The following is a 22,981-nucleotide window of genomic DNA, read 5'->3' on the forward strand; positions in this document are numbered from 1 at the left end:
TTCATACTGGAAAAGCATTCAACAAAATTCGGTATCCTTTTCTGGTAAAAGCACTACAAAATGCAGGAGTTGTAGGAAACTTCCTCGACTTCATTAAGGGCATATATGTAAAACCCATAGCCAGCATCATTCTCAATGGTGAGATATTGAAAACATTCCCCTTAATCAAGAACAAGACAAGGATGCTCATTGTCACCACAGTTATCCAACATTGTACTAGTAGTCCTAACTAGAGTGATTAGGCAGGAGAAAGAAATAAAAGGCATCCAGATAGGAAAGGAAGGAGTAAAACTTTCATTATTCACAAATGATCTCATTCTATACTTGGAAAATCTGGAGAAATCCAAGATGAAGCTACTTGAGTTAATAAATAAAATTTCATATAGTGGTAGGATACAAGATTAATGTACAAAAATCAGAAATGTCTCTATATACAAATAATGATCTAAATATGGAGACAATTAAGGGGGGAAAATTCATTCAAATTAGCCAATGAAAGAATCAGGTATTTAGGAATGAACTTAACCAATGAAGTAAAGGACCTCTACAGAGGAAACTACAAAATATTGTTTAACAAAATTAAAGATCTAAACAGATGGAAAGATATTCTGTGCTCATGGATAGGAAGTAGGAATGTTGTTAAAATGTCAGTCCTACCTTAATTGATCTTTAGAGTCAATGCATTACCAAACTTCCAACAACCTATTTTGAAGACTTGGAAAAGCTAGGTACCAAATTCATTAGCTGTCTTGAATAGCTAAAGATACTCTAAAAAAGAAAAGCAAAGTGGGAGAATTAGCACTTCCCAGCTTAAAAGCTTACTACAAAGCCATAGACATCAAACAGCATGGTTTTGGCACAAAGATAGAAGTACTGAGCAATAAAACTGAATTGACAGTGTGGAGATAACCACCAAATTTATGGTCATTTGACCTTTTGACAAGGCTTCCAAATCTACTGAACTGAGACAGAGTAGTCTTTTCAATAAATGGACTTAGGAAAATTGGATATCAGCAGTCAAAGGAGTAAAAGAGGATGCATATTTTACACCCTATAGAAAAATTAACTCAAAATGGATTGAAGAACTAAATATAAGAGCCATTACTATAGAACTGTTTGAAAATCCAGGGAAACATCATCAAAACCCACCAATAGGAGGTATTTTCCTGAACTTTAAACCCAAAGCACAAGAAACACACACACACACACACACACAAAAGATGAATGGAAGTGCCTCAGAATCATCTGGGCCTCCAAGGATTTTGTCAAAAAGGTAAAGAGGCAGCCAACTTAATGGGAAAAATTATTTGGAAACCATACATCAAATAGAAGTTTGCTATCCCATGTATGTAAAGAAATTGTACAACCCAACAACAACAAAAAATAAACAACCCAATTATAAGATGGGCAAAAAATATGAATAGACATTTTTCTGAAGAGCAAATACAGATGGCTAAAAATCACATGAAGAGGTGCTCATCTTCTTTAGCTGTAAGGGAAATGGCAAATTAAGATTGCAATGATGTATCAGAATGGCTAGAAAACTTTTTTTTTTTTTTGCTACAGGAAATCAAAGGAGACCTAAACAAATTAAAAGATATTTTGTGTTCATGGATTGTTAAGATGTCAGTACTACCCAGGTCAATTTATAGATTCAATGTGATTCCAAACAAAATTCCAACAGCCTTCTTTTCAGAAATAGAAAAGCCAGTCATCAAATTTAGAGGCTCTAAATATCTATAGCCATCTTAGTGAAGAAGAATGAAGTTTGGAAAACCAGAATGAAGTTCTTAAAAGTTATTAGAAAGTCATGGTAATCAAAAAAGAATGGTACTGTACAGAGTCTGGAATTACCAACCAAGAAGGAAATCAAATGCCTAGATGCCAGCAGAAAATAATGAGTCATTCTAGGAAAATCAAAGATATGACCCAGACAAGAGAATAAGCCAACATTTCAATTGAGATACAAGAGTTGAAACAACTAATTCAGGATGTTTGAATAAACATGCAAAATTTGATCAAAAATCAACAAGTTGAGAGAAGATACACATAAGACATTGGGTGAACATAAAGAGCAACTTGAATGTTTGAAAAAAAACAAATCACAGATCTTAAGGGAATGAAAGTCTTAGTAGAAGAGATGAAATAAAACAATGGAAACCTAAAATAGATTTGAAGAGAGAGAAGAAGGAATTAGTGAATTAGAGGACTGGACATCTATAATTTGACACAAAAAAGAAAATATAGGGTAAAGAATGGAAAAATATGAGCAGGATCTCAGGGAATTGACTGAAAGCATGAAGCACACAAATATGTGTTGTGGGTATCCCAGAAGGAAAAGACAAGGGAAAAGGATCAGAAAGATGAATGGAGGAAATACAGTCTGAAAATTTCCCATCACTTATGAAAGACAAAATTATAGACCCAAGAAGTGCAGCATACCCCAAATAGAATAGATCCAAATAGACATACTCCAAGACACTTACTAATCAGATTGTCATGTGTCAAGACAAAGAGAATTTTGAAAGCAGCAAGTGAAAATCCATCCATCACATACAAGGGAAGCTTGATAAGACTATGTGTAGATTTCTCAGCAGAAACCATCTAGGTGAGACGGCAGTGGTATGATATATTTAACATTCTGAATGAGAAATACTGCCAACCTGGGCAGGTCACGGTGGCTCAGCAGGCAAGAATGCTCACGTGCCATGCCAGAGGACCCGGGTTCAATTCCTGGTGCCTGCCCATGTAAAAAAAAAAAAGAAAAGAAATACTGCCAACCAAGAATTCTATGCCCTGGAAAACTGTCCTTCAAAAAAAGGGAGAGATTAAAATATTTTCAGGGTGTCACACTGAGAGAATTTGTGACTAAGAGAATGGATCTACAAGAAATATTAAAGGGAGCTCTGTTAGTTTGCTAGCTTCCAGAATGTGAAATGCCAGAAATGGAACAGCTTTTTTAAAAGGGGGAATTTAATAACTTACACGTTTACAGTTTTGAACCTATGAAAATGTCAAACTAAGGCATCTAAGGAAAATTACCTTAATTGAAGGAAGGTCAGTGGGCCAGGGACAACTCTGTCAGCTGAGTAGTCATGTTGCTGGCATCTACTGGTCCCTTGCTCCTGGGCTCTGTTACTTTCAGCCTCTGTTCCTGTCAGCTTTCTTACTTTGCTTCTCCAGGACTGGCTTTTATCTCTTGGCTTCCCTTGGCTCTCTCTACGTTCTAGCTTGCTTAACATCTCATGATGATGTCTGCTGGGCTCCAAGCATCTCCAGACATCCATGTCTGTTATCTGAAGTAACGGGTGTCCAAGCATCTGCATCTGCTCTTTTGGCTCTGAGGCTTCTGTCATTTCTGACACTCTCTAAAATGTTTACTCTTTTAAGGATTCCAGTAAACTAATCAAACCTACTGAAATGGTTAGAGTCACATCTCTGTCTAATCAATAGGTCACACCCACAGTTGGGAATGCCACATCTCCATTTAGGTAATTTAATTAGAATTGATTAGAGGTCAGGATCAAAACATGGCTTTTCTAGGGTGCATAACACTTTCAAAACAGCACAGGAGCACTACAGGCAGATAGGGAAAAACAGGAGAAAGATGTCTGGAGAAGAGTGTAGAAATGAGACAATCAGTAAAGGTAAAAAAAAAATTAAATAAGAATTTAGATATGATATATCAAATCCAAAAGACAAAATGGTAGAAAAAAGAACTGCCTTTACAATAATAACATTAAATATTAATGGATTGACCTCCCCATAAAAAGTCATATACTTGTAGAATGGATTAGAAAACAGGACCCATACTTATGCTGTCTACAAGAGACTCAATTCAGAACAAAAGGACATGCTTATGCTTGTAGACAGCATAAGTATGGGTCCTGTTTTCTAATCCATTCTACAAGTATATGACTTTTTATGGGGAGGTCAGTCCATTAATATTTAATGTTATTATTGTAAAGGCAGTACTTTTTCTTACCATTTTATCTTTGGGATTTTATATGTCATAGCTTAATTTTTTTTCTTGTTATCTTTACTGATTGTCTCAAGGATAGACCATATGCTGGGCCACAAAGCCACTCTAAAGAAATTTAGAAAGATTGAAATCCTACAAAACATTTTCTTGGACCATAATGGAATGAAGTTGGTAATCAGTTAACACACAGAGGGCCAGAAAAATCACAAATATATGGAAGTTAGACAATACACTCAAAGAGCCAGTAGGTCAAGGAGGAAATTACAAGAGAAACCAGTAAATATATCAAGGCAAATGAAAATGAAAACACAACATATCAAAATTTATTCAGTGCAGTAAAGGCTGTGATGAGAGGAACATGTATTGCCTTAAATGCCTATATTAAAAAAGAAAAAGAAAAAATGAAGAATTAACTGTTCACTTGAAAGAACTAGACAAAGAACAGCAAACAAACCATAAAGCAAACAAAAGAAAAGAAATAACAAAGATTAGGGCAGAAATAAATGAAATTGAGAATATGAAAACAATAGAGAAAATCAACAAAACCAGAAGTTCATTCTTTGAGAAAAAAAAAATTGATGGACTTTTTGCTAGGTTGACAAAACAAAGAGTATGCAAATAAATAAAATCAGAAATGGAAGGAGAGGCATAATCACTGCCCCCACAGAAATAAAGGAGGTACTGAGTGGACACTATTAGCAACTATATGCTAATAACGTAGACTACAGAGATGGAAGTTGAAAGATTAGGGCAGAAATAAATGAAACTGAGAATATGAAAACAATAGAGAAAATCAACAAAACCAGAAGTTCATTTGAGAAAAAAAAAATTGATGGACTTTTTGCTAGGTTGACAAAACAAAGAGTATGCAAATAAATAAAATCAGAAATGGAAGGAGAGGCATAATCGCTGCCCCCACAGAAATAAAGGAGGTATACTGAGTGGATACTATTAGCAACTACATGCTAATAACGTAGACTACAGAGATGAAATGGACAACTTCCTAGAAAGGCATGAACAACCAACATTGACTCAAGAAGAAATAGCCTTAAACCAATGGCAAGTAAAGAAATTGAGTCAGTGATCAAGCAGCTCCCCAAAAAAGAAAAGTCCATGACCAGATGGCTTCAAATATGAATTCTATCAAGCATTCAGGAAAGAATTAGGACCAACCTTGCTCATACTCTTCAAAAAAATTGAGAAGGGGGGAAATCTACCTAACTCATTCTGTGAGGCCAACATTACCCAAATACCAAAGCCAGATAAAAATACAAAAAGAAAAGAAAATTACAGTCCAATCCTTTTAATGAATATAGATGCAAATATCCTCAACATAATACTTGCAAATTGAATCTAGCAGCATGTTAAAAGAATTATACATGTGATCGAGTGGGCTTTATTCCAGGTGTTCAAGGCTCATTCAGCATAAGAAATCCATTAATGTAATATACCCTATTAACAAATCAAAGCAGAAGAACCACATGATCATCTTGATTGATACAGAAAAGGCATTTGGCAAAATCAAACATCTCATCTTGATAAAAACACTTCAAAGGATAGGAGTAGAAGGGAACTTCCTCAACATGATAAGGCGAATATATGAAAAAGCCATAGCTAACATCATCCTCAATGGGGAAAGACTGAAAACTTTCCCTCTAAAATAAGGGTGCCTGCTGTCACCATTGTTATGCAACATTGTGCTGGCAGTTCTAACCAGAACAGTTAGAGAGGAGAAAGAAAGAAAATGTATCCAAATTGGAAAGGAAGAAGTAAAACTCTCACTGTTTACAGATGACATGGTACTATATGTTGAAAATCGAAAAAAAATCTATAGCAAAGCTACTAGAGCTAATAAATGAGTACAGCAAAGTGCAGAGTACAAGATCAACATCCCCAAATCAGTAGTGTTTCTATACACTAGTGATGAGTAATCTGAGGAGGAAATCAAGAAAAAAATTCCATTTACAATAGCAACAAAAGAATAAAATATTTGGACTAAATTTAAGAATACTAAAGTTTATACACAGAAAGCTATAAGAAGTTGCTAAAGAAAATCATGGAAGACCTAAATAAGTGGAAGGGCATACCATATTCATGGATTGGAACACTAAATATAGTTAAAATGTCACTTCTACCCGAATTCATTATAGTCAATGCTATACAAATTAAAATTCCAACACCTTACTTTGCAGAAATAGAAAAACCAGTAACCAAATTTATTTGGAAGGGCAGGTTGCCCTGAATAGCTAAAAATATCTTGACAAAGAAAAATGAAGTGGAAGTTCTCAGTACCTAATTTTAAAGCATATTAAATGACTTCATTGATCGAAACAGCATGGTACTGGCATAAAGATAGATATACTGACCAATGAACTCAAATTGAGTGTTCAAAAATAGACCCTCTCATCTATGGACAATTGACCCTTAATAAGGTGGTCAAGCCAACCCAACTGGGACACTGGAACCTCTTCAATAAGTGGTATTTGGAGGACTGGATATCTGTATGCAGAAGAATGAAAAAGGATCCATATCTCACACCCTATACAAAAATACCCTCACAATGTATCAAAGACCTAGACATTAGAGCTAAGACCATAAAACTTTTAGAAGGAAAAGTGGGGAAATATCTTATATATCTTGTAATAAGAGGCATTTTCCTAGACCTTACACTCAAAGAACAGGCATTGAAAAAAGAAATATATAAGTCGGTTCTCCTCAAAATTAAACACTTTTTTGTATCAAAGAACTTTCTCAGGAAAGTGAAAAGGCAGCCTATGCATTGGGAGACAATATTTGGAAACCACGTATCAAATAAGGATTTAATATCCAGAATATATAAAGATATTCTTCAACTCAACCACAAAAAGACAGACAACCCAATTAAGAAATGGGCAACAGAATTTTTGCCTGCCATGACAGAGACCCAGGTTTGATTCCCAGAGCCTGCCCATGCAAAAAAAAAAGGTAAAAAAAAAAGAAGAAACAGAAAGAAAATGGGAAAAGACATGAATAGGCATTTCTCAGAAGAGAACATCAACTAGTTACACCCCCCATCCCATATTATCGACAGCCCCTTCCAACATGAAAAATATAGAATGGCCATAACCCACATACCCATAAAGAGTGGGAGAAAGATCAAAGGTGATGGTGGAGTTATACACAGAAGATAGGGTTTAACAAATGAGGATTACTGCTGAATCATTATATTGATATTTCTTTTGGTCTCCAGTATCTTAGAGCAGCCAGAAATAAAAACCTAAAATTGTAGAATTGTAATCCATACCAAACTCTGAAATCTGTTCCACAACTAATTGTTGAAATGTGCCTTGAAAGTTATTGCTTTTTTGTATATGCATTTTTTTCACAAAAAGAAACATGTTGATTGTGATGATAAATGCACAGCTCTATGATGATATTGTGAACCATTGATATACACTTTGGATGATTACATGGTATGTTAATATATATATCAATAAAAAATAAATAACTAAAAAAATCAAAGGAGACGGTGGAGTTATAAAAGGGAAGAAAGGATTTAACAAATGAGGATAACTCTTGAATCATTATATTGATATTTCTTTTGGTCTCCAGTGTCTTGGAGCAGCCAGAACAAAAAGCCTGAAACTGTGAAACTGTAACCCATATCAAACACTGAAATCCATCCTATAACTAATTGTTGTGATGTGTTTTGGAATATATTGCCCTTTTCATATATATGTTATTTTTTGCAATAAATAATAGAAGACGTACCCTATTTAAAAAAAGAACAGAGGTTATCAGGAGATAGAAATAGGGTAGAAATTGGGCATTTGATACTGAAAAACACAGATTGTGCATCAGGACTGTTTGTAAAATTCAGAAAGGTAAAAAAAAAATTCAGAAATATATGGCACAATACTATCTGACTGTATCACAATAATATAAGTATACTGAATGAAGCTGTATATGAGTATGATTGCAGGAGAAGGGCTGGTTTCATAACCAGAAGGAAAGCTAGAGGATAGACTGAGATGGTATATTTTAGGAGTGCCTAAAGTGATCAATGATGGTGATTAAATGTATAAATTAAAAAAAAAAGTCTTTGGATGAGGGAAAACCAATGAATGTTAGTGTTGCAAGGGGTTGAAAATAGATGGTATAAGGGAAAAAGAAAAGTCAATGCAAGCTAGGGTCTATAGTCAATACTAACATCATAATATGCTTCCACTGGAAGGAAAGGAAATGTCTTCATATAGATTATGGGGACGAAGGCATGTCTATTTATTTAGGTTGGATTGTATCATGTGTACATATTTTTAAAAAATGAACAGAGGGTGCACGGTGGTTCCCTGGTAGAATGTTTGCCTTCCATGTGGGAGACCCGGGTTCAATTCCTGGACCATGCACCTAAAAAAAAAAAATGAAGAGAAACAAGTGCTAGAGAAAATACAGAGAAAAAGATGTATCTATTCACTGTCAGTAGGGAAACTGAGAGGTCCAGCCCCTTCCACAGAAGACTAGGGGTGGGGTTGTCATATGATTCTGAAATCCTTTTGCTTATTATATACATGGAGGAGCTGAGTGTGGGGACACGAATGGACATTTGCACACTGGTGTTTATGGCAGCAGTGTTTGTGATCCACAATGGATGGAGGCTGCCTAAGGGTACAACAATTGAGGAATGGAAGGAGGAACTATGGTGTATATATACATCAGACTACTGAGCAGCTGCAAGAAGGAATGAAGTTATTGAGTCATGCAACGAGGTGAATGAATATTAAGGACAGTATATTGAATGAAATGTCAGAAACCAAAAGACAATATCATGCCTCATTCATATAGACTATAATATAAAAACTCAGTGAACTGAAGTCAGGAGCATGGGTTATCAGGTTGGGGCCTGTTGTAAAGAGTCCTAGATTGTAAGCTCTTACAGCAGTCACATCTGTTCTCGAGTTATAACTGCTGTTTCTAAATTCTGAGATACTGAGCTCTTTGAATAATACCTAATCATTCCCAGAACATTCAGATGTTCATTTGTCACCTTCAATCAGAGTTAGAGCTCTGAAACTATGAAAGTCAGTACTACCCCATACATGAACTATTTAAAATATTAAAAAGTTGAAAAAGGGATTACATATGAATCTGATCTGGATAGGACTGAGGTAGATCAGAGTACAGGGTAAAGGATGATATCGTCCGTATTTTAAAGCCTGTGAAACCAAATGGAGAGATGTTTAGTTGATAGAAAATTTATATTTTGGTTAGCACATTGCCTAATTTAACTTGTAGGGTCAGTTTATTAACACCATAAGTACATGGAATCTTGAATACATCATGAGATCTTGTTGGTTTGTCCAGGTTAATGTGATGCCGCAACATATCCCAAGTAATTTGGGCAGTGAATAAAGAAGTCTTTGCGAAATTCCCTTGGGGGTCCGGGGAAAAGAGAAAATATTAAACTTACCCATTTGGAGAATTCCTGATATTCCTGTAAGTAGTGAGGACAACCAAATTAATAGGCTGAGCCTTCGATCTTGGGGCTCACCCCTATGAAACTTATTCCTGCAAAGAATAGGCTAAACTACTTAACATTATGCCTAATAGTCACTCCCAGGGAACCTCTTCTGTTGCTCAGGTATGGCCTCTCTCTCTGAGCCAACTCAACAAGTGAACTCACTGCCCTCCCCCCTACATGGGACAAGACTCCCAGTGTTGTAAATCTCCCTGGCAACCTGGGACAGAACTCCCAGAATTTGCCAGGACCCAGCATTAAGGGATTGAGAAAGCCTTCTTGACCAAAAGGAGGAAGTGTGAGATTAGAGAAAATAAAGCTTCAGTGGCTGAGATATTTCAAACAGAGCTGAGAGGTTTACCTGGAGGTTGTTTTTATGCATTATATAGATATCCCTTTTTAGCTTATGGTGTATTGGAATGGATGGAGGGAAGCACCTGAAACTGTTGAGCTATGTTCCAGAAGCCTTGATTGTTGAAGACAATTGTATAATGATATAACTTTTACAATGTGACTATGTGCTTGTGAAAACCTGTGTCTGATGCTCCTTTTATCCAGGGTATGGATGAATGAGTAAAAGAAATAAGGATAAAAAAATAAAAAAGTAATAGGGAGGATAAGGGGTAAAATAAGTTGGGTAGATGAAAATATTAGTGGTCAATGAGAGGGTGTGGTAAGGGGCATGGGATGTATGAGTTTTTTATTTCTCTTTCTGGAGTGATGCAAATGTTCTAAAAATTATCATGGTGATGAATAATTTCATGGTGATGTATATACAACTATGTGATTATATTGTGAGCCGTTGATTCTACACCATATATGGACTCTGTGTGTGTGAAGATTTGTCAGTAAAATATTCTTTAGAGTAAGAAAGAAAATGAAAATGAAAAAAACAAACTGGAGAGGATGTGGATAAATAGGTCTATTCATTGAATTTGCTTGTGGCAAAGTAATACAGGCAACTGGTGTAGAAGACAGTTTAGAGGTTCCTAAGAAAGCTAAGTATAGCACTACCATTTGACCTAACAGTCCCACTACTAGGTATATATCCAAACTAACGCATAGACCTGATTAGATATTTGCACACCCCTATCCATAGCAACATTATTCACAGTTGCCAAAAGATGGAACAACCCAACTGTCCATTAACCAATGAATATATAAATAAAATGTATATACATACAATAGAATATTGTTCAGCCATAAATAGGAATGAAGTCTTGATACATGCAACAATATGCATTAACCTTGAAGGCATAAAACTGAGTTTAATATTCCAGGCCCAAAAAGAAACAAAGATTGTAGAATCTTACTGACTTAAAATAATTAGAATAAGTGAATTCTTAAAGTCAGAATCTAGAATAAATGTTATAAGGGGAGGAGGTGGGGATAGGGAATGGGAAGTTAAGTCTTAAAATGTACAGGATTCCTATTTGGAATGATGAAAATGTTGTGGTAATGGATGGTGGTTTTGCTAACACAACATTGCATATGTAATTAACAGCAATGAAATATATAGATCTGAATTACAAGGCCCCATTTTAGATTGCACATGTAGTAACAATAAAATTTTTTTAAGTCCATGAAACTAGTCTACCCAAATAATGAACCATATGTTAAACCATAGTTGAATAGTACAGTTGTAGCAATATGCTATCATCAGTTATAACAAATATTCTGTACCAGTGCAAGGTGTTTTAAGGGAATTCTACATTTTATGCATGACTATTCCATAAACCCACAACTTCTCTAAAGGAAAAAAATAATGCTTCAATTGACCTTGTCTTGTCTTTGCATTTGAATTTGAGCTTCCTTATGTTCTCCTCAGAGAGTCTGTGTCTTGTAGCTCATTCAGCAATCTTCTTTTATTAGTGGTCTGATATTAGTGTAGAAGACTATAAGTGTGTTTATGAGTTATGGGGAGAGAGAATTCTATATAGCCTTAAGACTAAATCCCAGTGTTTTAGTGGGTCTGTGTCTGAGCTGTCAGCTTCACAAATATGTTCCAGTTGTAAATATTCCCCTTGCCCTTTACACCTTTCCCTGACTGCAGAGTCCCCAGTCTATTTCCTTCCATTAATATGCCCTTCATTTAGGAAATAAAAGAAGCCAATAGGAAGTATGGATCAGGGAAGGATTTAGTCCCCAAGCTGGAATATGTCTCTGGAAAAGTCCTTTCTTTGGGAAGTAGAATTCAATAAGGAAGGTCTGAGTGTATTTCCCAGTGATTGTTCATCTCCCCCTGCCAGAGGAACAAGGATATCTTTTGGATCCTCACATTGAGAACTTGGTGAGTTTTGCAGGGAAATCGCACAAAATTTAGAGTCCCTCTTAAGACCATAGCATCCAAGAGTTTCACACTCTTATGCTTGTCCAAACTCAGCTTCAAGCCCATAAACAAAATTACATCGAAGTGTTCCTACTACTGTATGGCTCCAGAAGATTCAGCTCCAGGTAAACAGATCTCAGATATGTCTCTCTGAATGCCCCTGGTTCCGTGTCAAGTTAGTGGTTTTCCTAGTGATCTCAGTTCACTGATAAGTTAAAAAAAAAAAAGAAAAAGAAAAAAAAAAGGTTTTATGGCTTCTTTTAGCTATGTTCAGCTTTCCATTTTATATACAAGGGAGTCATCATTTCATATCACCTTTAAGTGTCAGAGCTGAAGTGTAATTCTGTTTATTTATTTCATAATTTCCTATTATCATTGCCTATTCTCAGAAAAACTACTTAGATGATGATTTACTAGGTTAATGTACAGTGATAAAAATAAAGGGTATTATAGAATTTAAACCTGGAAAACAGAACAAAGGATCAAGAGGAATACAAATGCCCTGTGATGTGCCACCAATAAAGAGTTTGAATTGGAATGGTATATCCAAAGCCATTTATTTATGAATGTACATGTGTGCAAGTTTATATATATGTACATGCACCATAATATGAATGTTTGCCTAAGTGCTTATTGCTTGTTTGTGTCAAGCCAAAGCAAAACAGCAAAAAAGAACAATGCTCAGCTCCTCTGCAGTAGCATCTCTCATCTTTCAAATATTTCTTCAACAGTTGCTGCCATCTCTTAGACACCCACCTCTCAGGCACCTACCTCTGAACCTCAATCAATTTGGATCATCTCTTAAGTGGTTCTCTAGTTCCTCTCTCAGTTCTCCTTCTCATTCATCACTTCCTATTTCTACCACTTTTCATTTACCACTTGATAGCTCAGTTACATGTTGAAAAAATAAGATAAATAACAAATATGTAATAGTGTAAAAGATAATAATAAATCCTCAGGAGAAAAAAAAATACCCAGAGGTGCAGAGGGTTGCAAATTTTCAGAAATAACTACACTGACATGGGTGAGAGATGATGGTGATTTAGAGCATAGAAGGGGTGAGTTCAAAAATGATATTTTGGGTGGGCCACGGTAGTTCAGCAGGCCGAGTTATCACCTGCCATACCAGTGCCTGCCCATACAAAAAGAAAAAATTAAAAAAATGGTATGTTGTCAGACTAGGATATATCTTGAATGTCAATGTGATAGGACTGGCAGCTTGCTCTGACAGCTGGGACAGATGCAGTTGCTACAACTGCAGATAATTGGGACAGGGAAGACTTAAGGAGAAGGAGCATGCATTTAAGGAATATCAGTTAAAATTTCATCAATCACTTTTTTATATATTGTATATAATCATAATACAGTTGAACATAAGGTGTTGATTAATTTTACATGACATCTTGGCTAATGGTGCACAGTTGTTTGGCCAAACAATGGCAGAGATGTTGCTGTGAAGATATTTTTTAGTAACCATTGCCATAACAACTGGTTGACTTTAAAGAAATTCAAATATCTGACATCAAGGACTTAAAGGATGCGAGGTTTGTGATTTCAACCAAATCTCATTCTTGCAGTTTAGAAACTTTGGTTGACCACTTTAAGTGAATCATAGTGTACAACCTTATTATGATATTGGAGAAATGATCTGCCTTCCTTTTGAGAAATAGAGTTTTGTTTACCACTGGGTCTTTAGAGACTAAATTTTAGCCACAACTACTATGTTAGCTGAATTGACTGTCATGAAGTGAATTTGATTGGGATGAGAAGCCTGAGCCTGGATTACACACAATTTGATATTTAATCACCACCCCAGTGTAGAGAACTGCAGCCCTGAACCTCATTCTGGCACATCCTAGAAGAGCAGTGGGAAGGGTAAGGCTTCCTGTGGACAAAACTTCAAGGAGTTCATCTGGTCTTTTTATATTGCTTGGAAGGGGTAAGAGCTAGAGGTGAATTTGTATATGCACTCATGGACTGAGGCTGATGGAACTGTGTGGTTAAAAACTTGGAAAGAACATTTGAAAATTGGTGACAAGGAGTTCTGTGAGAGAATTAATAAGGTAAACATCTGAATGGGCACAATGAAGGTATTAGTGTACCAAGTGAATGGTCACCAAAGAGTGACCTTATCAGAGGATTTTAAAAATCAAATGATAGGATTACCCCTTCTGTGTACACCAGGACTCCTGTTTACTCAGCTGCTCATTTCATTCCCCAATGAACTCATGAATAATGTGGGTATAATGGCAGGGATAGAGGTTATTCATGGGTTCAGCAACTTATACTTCCATCATTAAGGCAGATCTGGCTATAGATGATTCTGTGTGCCCAATTTGCTAGCATCAAAGACCAACACTCAGTCCTCATGACGCCATTATATGAGGTGCTCAGCTGTAACAATTTGATTACACTGGGCCACTTCCATTAGTAAGAGAAGTGTTTTGTTCTACCTGGAATAGATACTTATTCAAGACATGAATTTGTCTTTCCTGCATGCAGTACTTCTGCCATAGCTGCCATCCATGAACTTATAGAATGCTTTTCCCACCCTCCTGAGATTCCACATAGCATTTCTTCTGATCAAGGAAACCACTTCACAGGAAAGAAGTATGAATTTGAACTCATGCTCATGGAACTCACCATCCTGAAGCAGCTAGAATGTTAAATCAATGGAATGACATTTGAAGGCTCATTTATGGAGCCAGCTGTGCCAAAATACCTCGCAGTGACTGAGGCAGTGATCTCTAGGCCATATACACTCTGTAGCAACATCCAATATAAGGTGTTGTTTAACTTAGCTAGGATTCATGGGTCTATGAATCAAGTTTTGAAAATAGTGTCATCTTCACTATCACTGCTAGTGATCCACTAGCAAAATATTTGCTCCTGTCCCTGTGATCTTCCACTTGGCTGCTCTGGAGTTGTTACTCCCAAAGGGAGATGGGGTGCTTCCAACAGGAGACATAGCAATTATTCCATTGAACTGGAAAATAAGAAAGCTTCCTAAACACTTAGCTCCTCATGTATCTGAATGTCAAAGAAGAAAGTTACTGAACTGTCTGAAGTGATTTCTCCTGATTACCAAGGGGACATTGACTGTTACTACACAAGAGGGGTAAATAACAGAATGTCTTAAACAGAGGAGATCACATAGGGTATATCTTAGTACTACTATGCCCTTTGACTTAATTTGATGGAAATGACAATAACCCAATTAAAGAGGACTACTAATGCCATTCCATTAAGGAATGGGTTTAGGTCATCCATCAGGCAAAGAACCACAGTAACCTGAGAAACTTGTAAAAGAAAATAGATAATGGGTAGTGAGAGAAACTATTTATAAATATACGTTACTAGCATATAAATGACAAGTTACAGAAATGAGCAATAAAGTTATGAGTATTATTTTCTTATACGTTATGAATATGTTTTGTGTGTATCACCTTTGTTTTCGTGCCACTTACATCATTATATAGCATAAATTGTGTTAATTTTACATAACAGTATTTAAATAAATGGACATCAAGGAAAAGAGTGAATATCATCCAAGATCTTGAATCCTCATTTGGGAAATGGGATAATGCATTGTCTGATCTGTTCAGAAAAGATGTATTATATTAAGTGGAATTTTAACTTTGTTATTATTTTTACTTGGAGGGTAAGTATGGTTTGAGGATATGCATGTGGGTTCAGAGTTGACAAGGGATGGACTGCAATTGTTAGTTTTAGAAATCAACTTGCCTAGGATATAGTACACAGTTTTATATTCAATCACTCATCTAGATGTTGCTGTGGTGATGATATATTGCAGAAGTGATTGGCATCTACAGACAGTTTACTTTAAATTGAGATTACCCTCAATAATGTGGATGGACCTCAGCCAACCATTTGAAATTCTTAAGGAAAATAGAGATGAACTGTGGTTTCCAGAAGGAGAGGAATTTCTGCCTCAGTTATAATCTCTCCTCCTTAATTTCTAGCCTGCTGACTTCCATGAGAAATTTGAGATAAAAACCTCAGCATCATTATTTTCAGAGTTTCACTGTCTTGCAGAAGGCACATTGCCCTGTGGAATTTACACTTGCCAGCACAACTGATTATGCAATTTCTTAAACCAAATCTCTTTTATATACATGTGCATATATAATGTTCATTCTATTTCTCGGGAAATCTCTGATAATAAACATATCTGTATCTTGAAGTAATTGTAATCAATATTTGAGGTTTCCTAGTCTTGAAACTTAGATCTATGTTTATATCCCCAAAAGATATCCTACAGCAAATTCACTTCAAGATTTCATATGTACCTTCACCCCAAACCTAGTCAGTTCTGTCTTTATGTTCATGGTGGAGAAATAATGGACTAACTTCCGTATTTTTCATATAGATTTGATGCTACTGTGTCTTTTCCAATGCCATATGGTCCCTCTTCCCTGTGAACACTGATAGATTTCATATATGGCACCTGAATAATGTATTCATTATATGTGACCATTGGTGGCTTCCAGGTTTTCTCTATCAGCGGGCACTAAGGTCAATTGAGAGGAGATTAAATCCCCCCCCCCCAACATGCACCCACAACCTTCAGGATATAGCTAGGGAACCAGAGATGTTACTGATATGATAGTAGGCGCTCCTTGGCAGTAATGGCTGTTATTATCGTGAAAGACCTGACCTATATTCTGCTAATTGAGTCTCCACCTCTAAGGAGACATAAATAGCACTTCATTTTGCTGCTAATCATATATTGGAATTCAGTAGACCCTGATGCAGTCAGAATCATGTGGTTCCAATAAGAAATTTTCTTTCCATGTTGAAGGGAGGTTGTGCATGTGGAAGTACTGACTACTATCTTTTCACATAGAACTCAGCTTTTTGCAGGACAGTGATGATGCTCTTTCGCAGAGAACCCACTACCTGGCACATGCCTGTAATCCCAAAGAAATTGACTACCCGTTTTGCAAAAGTTAAGGACAGAGAAGAAGAACCGTGCTATTCTGAACAGATTATCATAGGAAAAATATAATCTAGTGCTCCTAATTATAGTGAATGTCTCTTTCTTGTGTCTCCTTGTCACACTTACATTGTTATTGTTTCTCACTTATTTCATCAAGAACATATGCCAGCAACTGAAAGAGCAGTGCATAAAGCATGGGTTTATTCTCAAGGTAAGCATATATACTACTTAGAGATGAAAGACATACAAAATAGTACTTGATTTACTGTTGGCAGAGACTATACATCTATACACACATGGAAAAATATATTAAGTGGGCAATAATTAAAATACTGTGAAAAAATAGAATGGACTAAGATTTTAACTTCTTATACCTTAGAGGCAATGTATTTTTTCCTAACAGTGTATGCACATAGCTGAAGCTTCGGTCCCAATCACACAGGTATCGATTACAAACTTAGTTCACCCAAACATGTGTGTAACTGCTGTAGGAAAGAAGAAAAGGTTGGTCTCCGCAAAACTTCCTAAGAGTTTCCCTCAATACCAACAATTTCCCCTTTACTGGTGCACCTTGGACAAGTCCTGAACCAGTACCAGCTCATAGCAGTTCTGGAATATACGCCAGTATATACCTTAAAACTTCACCCTTCTATAAACCAAGGAAATTTGGAAAGTTCATTCCATAAACTGTTCACATCCTGAAATATATCAGGCATTTCATGTTACAGTATTGAGGAAGGTTGTCGTTTTCAAGGTGCTCCACAGTTGACCTGCTAGACATGAGGCACAGCACATCTGGAAAATAATTCCCATTTATACAGTTTCTGGATAGGGACATTGCAGTGGATATGCATTATTGGGGCCTCCATGATCCTCTGACATAGACTTTTATAACCCACTTCTCTTGAGGTGTGGGCAGGACCTGTGAATTTCATCTAAACGTTGAAAATAGCAAAGATGATAAGTTAACAATCCCATGATTATGTTCCATAATATTGTACTCCATTTTGCTAATATGCTCAATGTAATGGTACTCTCTCCATTGCTGGCATTGAATCCACAGGTCATCTTGAATTCTCATCATAAAAACTTGAGTTCTGCTCACAAACATTTCCCAGCATAACCCTCTGAAGGAAATATAGCCCAGCCTACTTTGATTTCAACATTATAAAACTTTGGGTATAGCACCTGACTAAGCTGTTCCTGAACTATTGACCTACATAAACTTTTAAAAAAAATTTTTTTTCCACATAAACTTTTAGATAATCATGCAATGTAGTTACAAATGTACTTCAGTAATAACTTGTTCATTACATGAGCCCTAACATTAAAACAAATCCCCTGATACTCTAGCCACCCTTCTCTTGAGTTCTTATTCTGCTCAGTCTTCACTAGAGAGATTACCTTTTCCTGGGTATTGTAGAATTCCACATCTCAACCGTTGCTAAAATGTTTCTCACTGGAATTACTGTGTTTCCTTCTATATTAATGCAAAAACAGCTTTCTGCACTTTATTTTAGTTTGGAACCAGAAAATAAAGCAAGACAAAGACTATTATGGTCCTGGATTTCCATTTGATGAATTTTAGAAGACACCTTACTTGTTATTCCCATGTTTCATAAGGAAGGCTCTGTAATGAATTAAATGAATTGAGAAGGTGGAGAAAGATCCTCTTGACTATTTCTTGTTTTAGGCCAGTAAGACTGTGGTTCCCAGTGATTGAGCCTTGTCTAAATACACAATTGGGCAAAATGTTATTCCAAGTACCTTGATAAGCAATGTCTGCTAAATGTGAGAAGGTGATTCTTTCTTGCCTGTTCTGTTTCGCATGACTAACATTTTTGCTGTCTTGTGGCAAATGTTAGAAAGTTGAAATTGTGGGATCTATAGCCAAATGATATGATTTAAGGTATAATTCCTACAAATCTAGATTATTTAGTGTAATCACTTACTGAAAATGTCAGTTTTGGGGGCCCCATGCAGCTTTTGCACCAGGATGCATCCTCATGGAGTCTGTGCTCACATATTCACCACCTCTTTCAAGGTATGTTGTTCCTGTCCTGGGCATCATCACTGCCGCTATCCATTAGATTATGCTGTGTATTTGAGTGGTATTTAAACAATGAAATTAGATTAATAAATTTAAGATAAAATAATAGAAACACTGCATCATGAAATTATTCAAAATAAGATGAAGTGGCTTTAATAATTAAACAAGTCCCAACAGAACAATGACTGTTATGAGAAAGAGGCATATTTCATAGCTATAAAGGGGTCAGTTAATAAGACAAAACCATACCACTTGCGTATGACATCAATAATGGAGCCTTAAGATACATGAAAGAAAAAAACTGACAGTGCTACAAAAAAGTGACACCCACAATTATAGTTAGAACTTCCAACTTTTTCTTGAAATCAATATAAATTTAGACAAAAATAAAAAATAATATATAAGGCTTGAACATCTTTTTCAACGAATGTGGCCTCATTGGCATTGTGGAAATAAGTGATGAACACCCAAAGGGTCACAATCACTGGGTATTTACTCAGACTTTGCCTCCTGTAGTCACCCAACAATCTTTGCATTTGGCATGTGTGTCTTCGTGAAACAGGGAGGAGCAGGGGAGCTCAGGACCACTGGGCCAAGAGGCAGAACAAAGGCAGCTGCAAGGGAAGTATAAGGAAGATTCCTTTTAGCATCTGGGGTTTCTTATGACTTCTCTGTTCATCTAATGGGAAGGATCAGGTAAACCTGGTCATGAGTCTATTACATGGTGTTCTAGTTTGCTAGCTGCCGGAATGCAATATACCAGAAATGGAATGGCCTTTAACAAGGGGAATTTAATAAGTTGCTAGTTTACAGTTCTAAGGCTGAGAAAATGTCCCAATTAAAACTAGTCTATAGAAATGTCCAATCAAAGGCATCTGGGGAAAAATACCTTGGTTCAAGAAGGCCGATGAAGTTCAGGGTCTCTCTCAAGTGGAATGGCAAATGGCGAACACAGTCAGGGCTTCTCTCTCGGCTGGAAGGGCATGTGGCGAATACGGCGTCATCTGCTAGCCTTCTCTCGTGGCTTCTGGTTTCATGAAGCTCCCTGGGAGGCGTTTTCGTTCTTCATCTCCAAAGGTTGCTGGCTTGTGGACTCTCTGCATCTCATGGCTACATCGTTCTACTCTCTCTGAATCTCTCCTTCTCCAAAATATTTCCTCTTTTATAGGACTTCAGAAACTAATCAAGACCCACCAAAATGGGTGGAGACATGTCGTCCCTTAATCCAGTTTAACAACCATTTTTGACTAAATCGCATCAACCAGGGAGATGATCCAATCACAGTTTCAAACATACAGTATTGAATAGAGATTATTCTACCTTTATGAAATGGGATTTATATTAAAACAAATGGCTTTTCTTAGGGGGCATACTTCCTTTCAAACCAGCACACGTGGCTTAAGATAAAGGTTCAGTGAAATTTCAGTGATGTTTATATTGATGAAATATTGTTTGTTTTTGAAAAATTATGTTGCTAAAGTAAAACCATAAAGTAATGTGAAACAGTATATTAAGAAGTTTATCTGACAATACGCGTAACCAAATGCCAACCTCGCAATTAGTGCAACAGGGAAACGTCGATATATGCCACTCATGAAAAATGCACTTTGAACTGCAACACTGTATCTTCACAGTGATAAAACTTAATCCACAGGTGAATTTGATTTTCCTGCCTGCACCTCCCCTCACAACACCTCCATCCATAGATTTTGTGAATGCCTCGTGTACCACATCCTAAAACTTGGAACATGCCTTATGTTCTCCTGAATCCCCATATCCTGCCACAACCATTAGTGACTTCATCCAGGCCAAGTCCTTTACACCTCATGTCTCTATTTCACCATCTTGAAGCCAGGCTACAGATGAATTTCTTACTATATTTATTATTTCATCTTTAATTAATATTGAATAGCTAGGTTGAAGTATACTGCTTTCAAGTTATAATCAGGATGTGATGAGGTAGAAAAACATCCAGAAATGAGTAGATCAAACCCCATCAATATTCAAGTGAGTAACCAAATATCAACCAGAATCCATCCAACATGGTCAGGTAATAGATATGTACTATATATTCAAAATAGGTGAATATATATATTATGTTTTATATATATAACACACAAGTACATATATAATCCTTAGCGGTAGGGGCACATTGACCATATTATCAGAGCCATTCTTGATCCTTGGCCCCATCTGAAACCCCATGTGACATTTCCTGCCTGAAATGAAAGAAACCAGGAATTCATGAAGGGCACCACAGGGAAAGAACAGTGTTCTCCAAGGGCACCACCAGCATCCTCCTCCCAGTGGTCCTCCTAAGACAAACACTTCCCCTCATCCCCTTTCATTTTACATGCAATTACCTCCCAAATGCAAATCACCACATGGACAAACAGATGAAACCACAGAACAAAGGTACTTAAAATTCAGGTTCACCCTCAGCCTGGAAAATATTTCCTGGGCATCACGGATTTCATCCAAAGGGACATGAAACCTTTGTTGTTCATCATCTTCCTGGTGGCAACTCCCAGATAGGAGTATCTCCGGGATTCAGATATGAAAGTAATGGGGGTAATGCATCTGAGCACATGACTCACTGTGGTTTTACTTGTCTTCAGGTGTCTTCTCCCAGGTACAACTGAAGAAATTGGTACCTGGCCTGGTGCAGCCTTTGCAGACCCTATCCCTCAGCTGTACTCTATCAGTATTTTCTTTAACTAACTATGCTGTGAACTGGATCCACCAGACCCTAGGAACGTGGCTGGAATGGGTTGGTACCATGGATTATAATAACCAAACTGTTCAGTCCCAACTCAGCATCACCAAGGACACCTCAAAGAATAAAGTTTATTTAAAAATGAACAGCCTGAGAGTCAATGACATAGCCATGAATTCCTGTGTAAAAGACACAGAGAGAAGAAGTCAGGGTGAGCTCAGACACAAATGTTCCCTGAGGGTGCAGCTGGCTACTGGGCTGCAGGGGGTGCACAGGATCACCAGGGGGTGCTCAGGAGCCATCTCTAAAAGCAGGTGCAAAGAGAAGCTCAGGAAAAGTTTCCTGGCCATGCTTGGGGTTCCCTGTTGCTTCACAACATGTAACCCCATAACATGTAAACACTGCTATATTAAATCTGTCTTAGTTTGTTAAAACTACCAGAATACAATATACCAGAAATGGAACAACTCTTAGAAAGGTAATTAAGTTGCGAGTTAACAGTTCTAAAGCCATGGAGATGTCCAAATTAAGGTACCAGCAAGAGGTTGCTTTCACTTAAGAGAGGCTGATGCCATCTGGAAAACCTCTCTCATGATGTGGCTGGCATTTACTGGTCCCTTGCTTGTGGGCTGCATTGCTTTCAGCCTCTGTTTCCTGTGGAGGTTCCTCACTTGGCTGGGTTTCATCTCATGGTTTTCCTCGGCTCTCTCCGGGTTCTGGCTTGCTTAGCATCTCACGGGAAGGCACATGGCATTGTGTGCTGGGCTCTGCCCATGCTAAGCATCTGCTGTCTTTGTTGGCATTCCAGGTGTCTCCAAACATCTGTGTTTCTATTAGCTCTGAAGCAATTGTTCTCCAAGCATCTGCATCTGAGGTTTCTCCAAATGTTTCCCCCTTTAAAGGGCTCTAGTAACTAATCAAGACTCACATTGAATGAGTGGAGTCACATCTCTATCTAACCAAAAGGCCACACCCACAATTGGATGTCACACCTCCCCAGAAATAATCCAAAGTTTCCTACCCTAAGAAATAGGTCTGGCTCCACAAGATTGGATCAAGATCAAAACATGACTTTCCTGGGGTGCACAGTATTCAGGATTCAAACAGAACATGTCACAAAAATGGATGTATAATAAAATAAGTTAATATATGTATATATATAGAATTTCATACAAATTGTGGGAATTTTCCTGTCTTCTGAAAATGTGGGAAAAAACATGCATTTACCATCTCTGTTATTTCCCTCAATGTAACACATTTCTGAATATGTTCAGACAAAATAATCTCCCACCACCATTACGTAGAGCCCCATGTCCTCAGGAAAGGGGAGGAGGTGGGAAAGCCTGACTCTCCCGGAGCAGCATCCAGGTGCCTCACGCTTTCCGCCTTGTCATGTGGCATCAAATATCAGGTCCCTGCACTGATATTAAGGTCCTTATAAATTATGATT

The 22,981-nt window shown here is 37.1% G+C and overlaps 1 protein-coding gene across 7 annotated transcripts in view; it reads left to right on the top strand.

The window, feature by feature from the left end:
• Positions 1–22,756, top strand: part of LOC143681249 (uncharacterized) — a 147,816-nt gene extending 125,060 nt beyond the window's left edge. For 3 of the 7 annotated variants that reach the window (XM_077158102.1, XM_077158100.1, XM_077158101.1), the window contains 3 exons: positions 16,923–16,976; positions 18,749–18,809; positions 21,434–22,756. In XM_077158102.1, the coding sequence (XP_077014217.1) occupies positions 16,923–16,976; positions 18,749–18,809; positions 21,434–21,963 (645 nt within the window). In that variant the 3' untranslated portion in view covers positions 21,964–22,756. Of the gene's footprint in view, positions 1–16,922; positions 16,977–18,285; positions 18,729–18,748; positions 18,810–21,433 lie in introns of those variants that run through there. The other 4 variants (XR_013174487.1, XR_013174491.1, XR_013174488.1 and 1 more) reach the window with 2 other exon arrangements.
• Positions 22,757–22,981: the final 225 nt, after the last annotated feature.

The sequence above is a fragment of the Tamandua tetradactyla genome, chromosome 4, assembly GCF_023851605.1.
Source record: "Tamandua tetradactyla isolate mTamTet1 chromosome 4, mTamTet1.pri, whole genome shotgun sequence".
Lineage (NCBI taxonomy): Eukaryota > Metazoa > Chordata > Mammalia > Pilosa > Myrmecophagidae > Tamandua > Tamandua tetradactyla.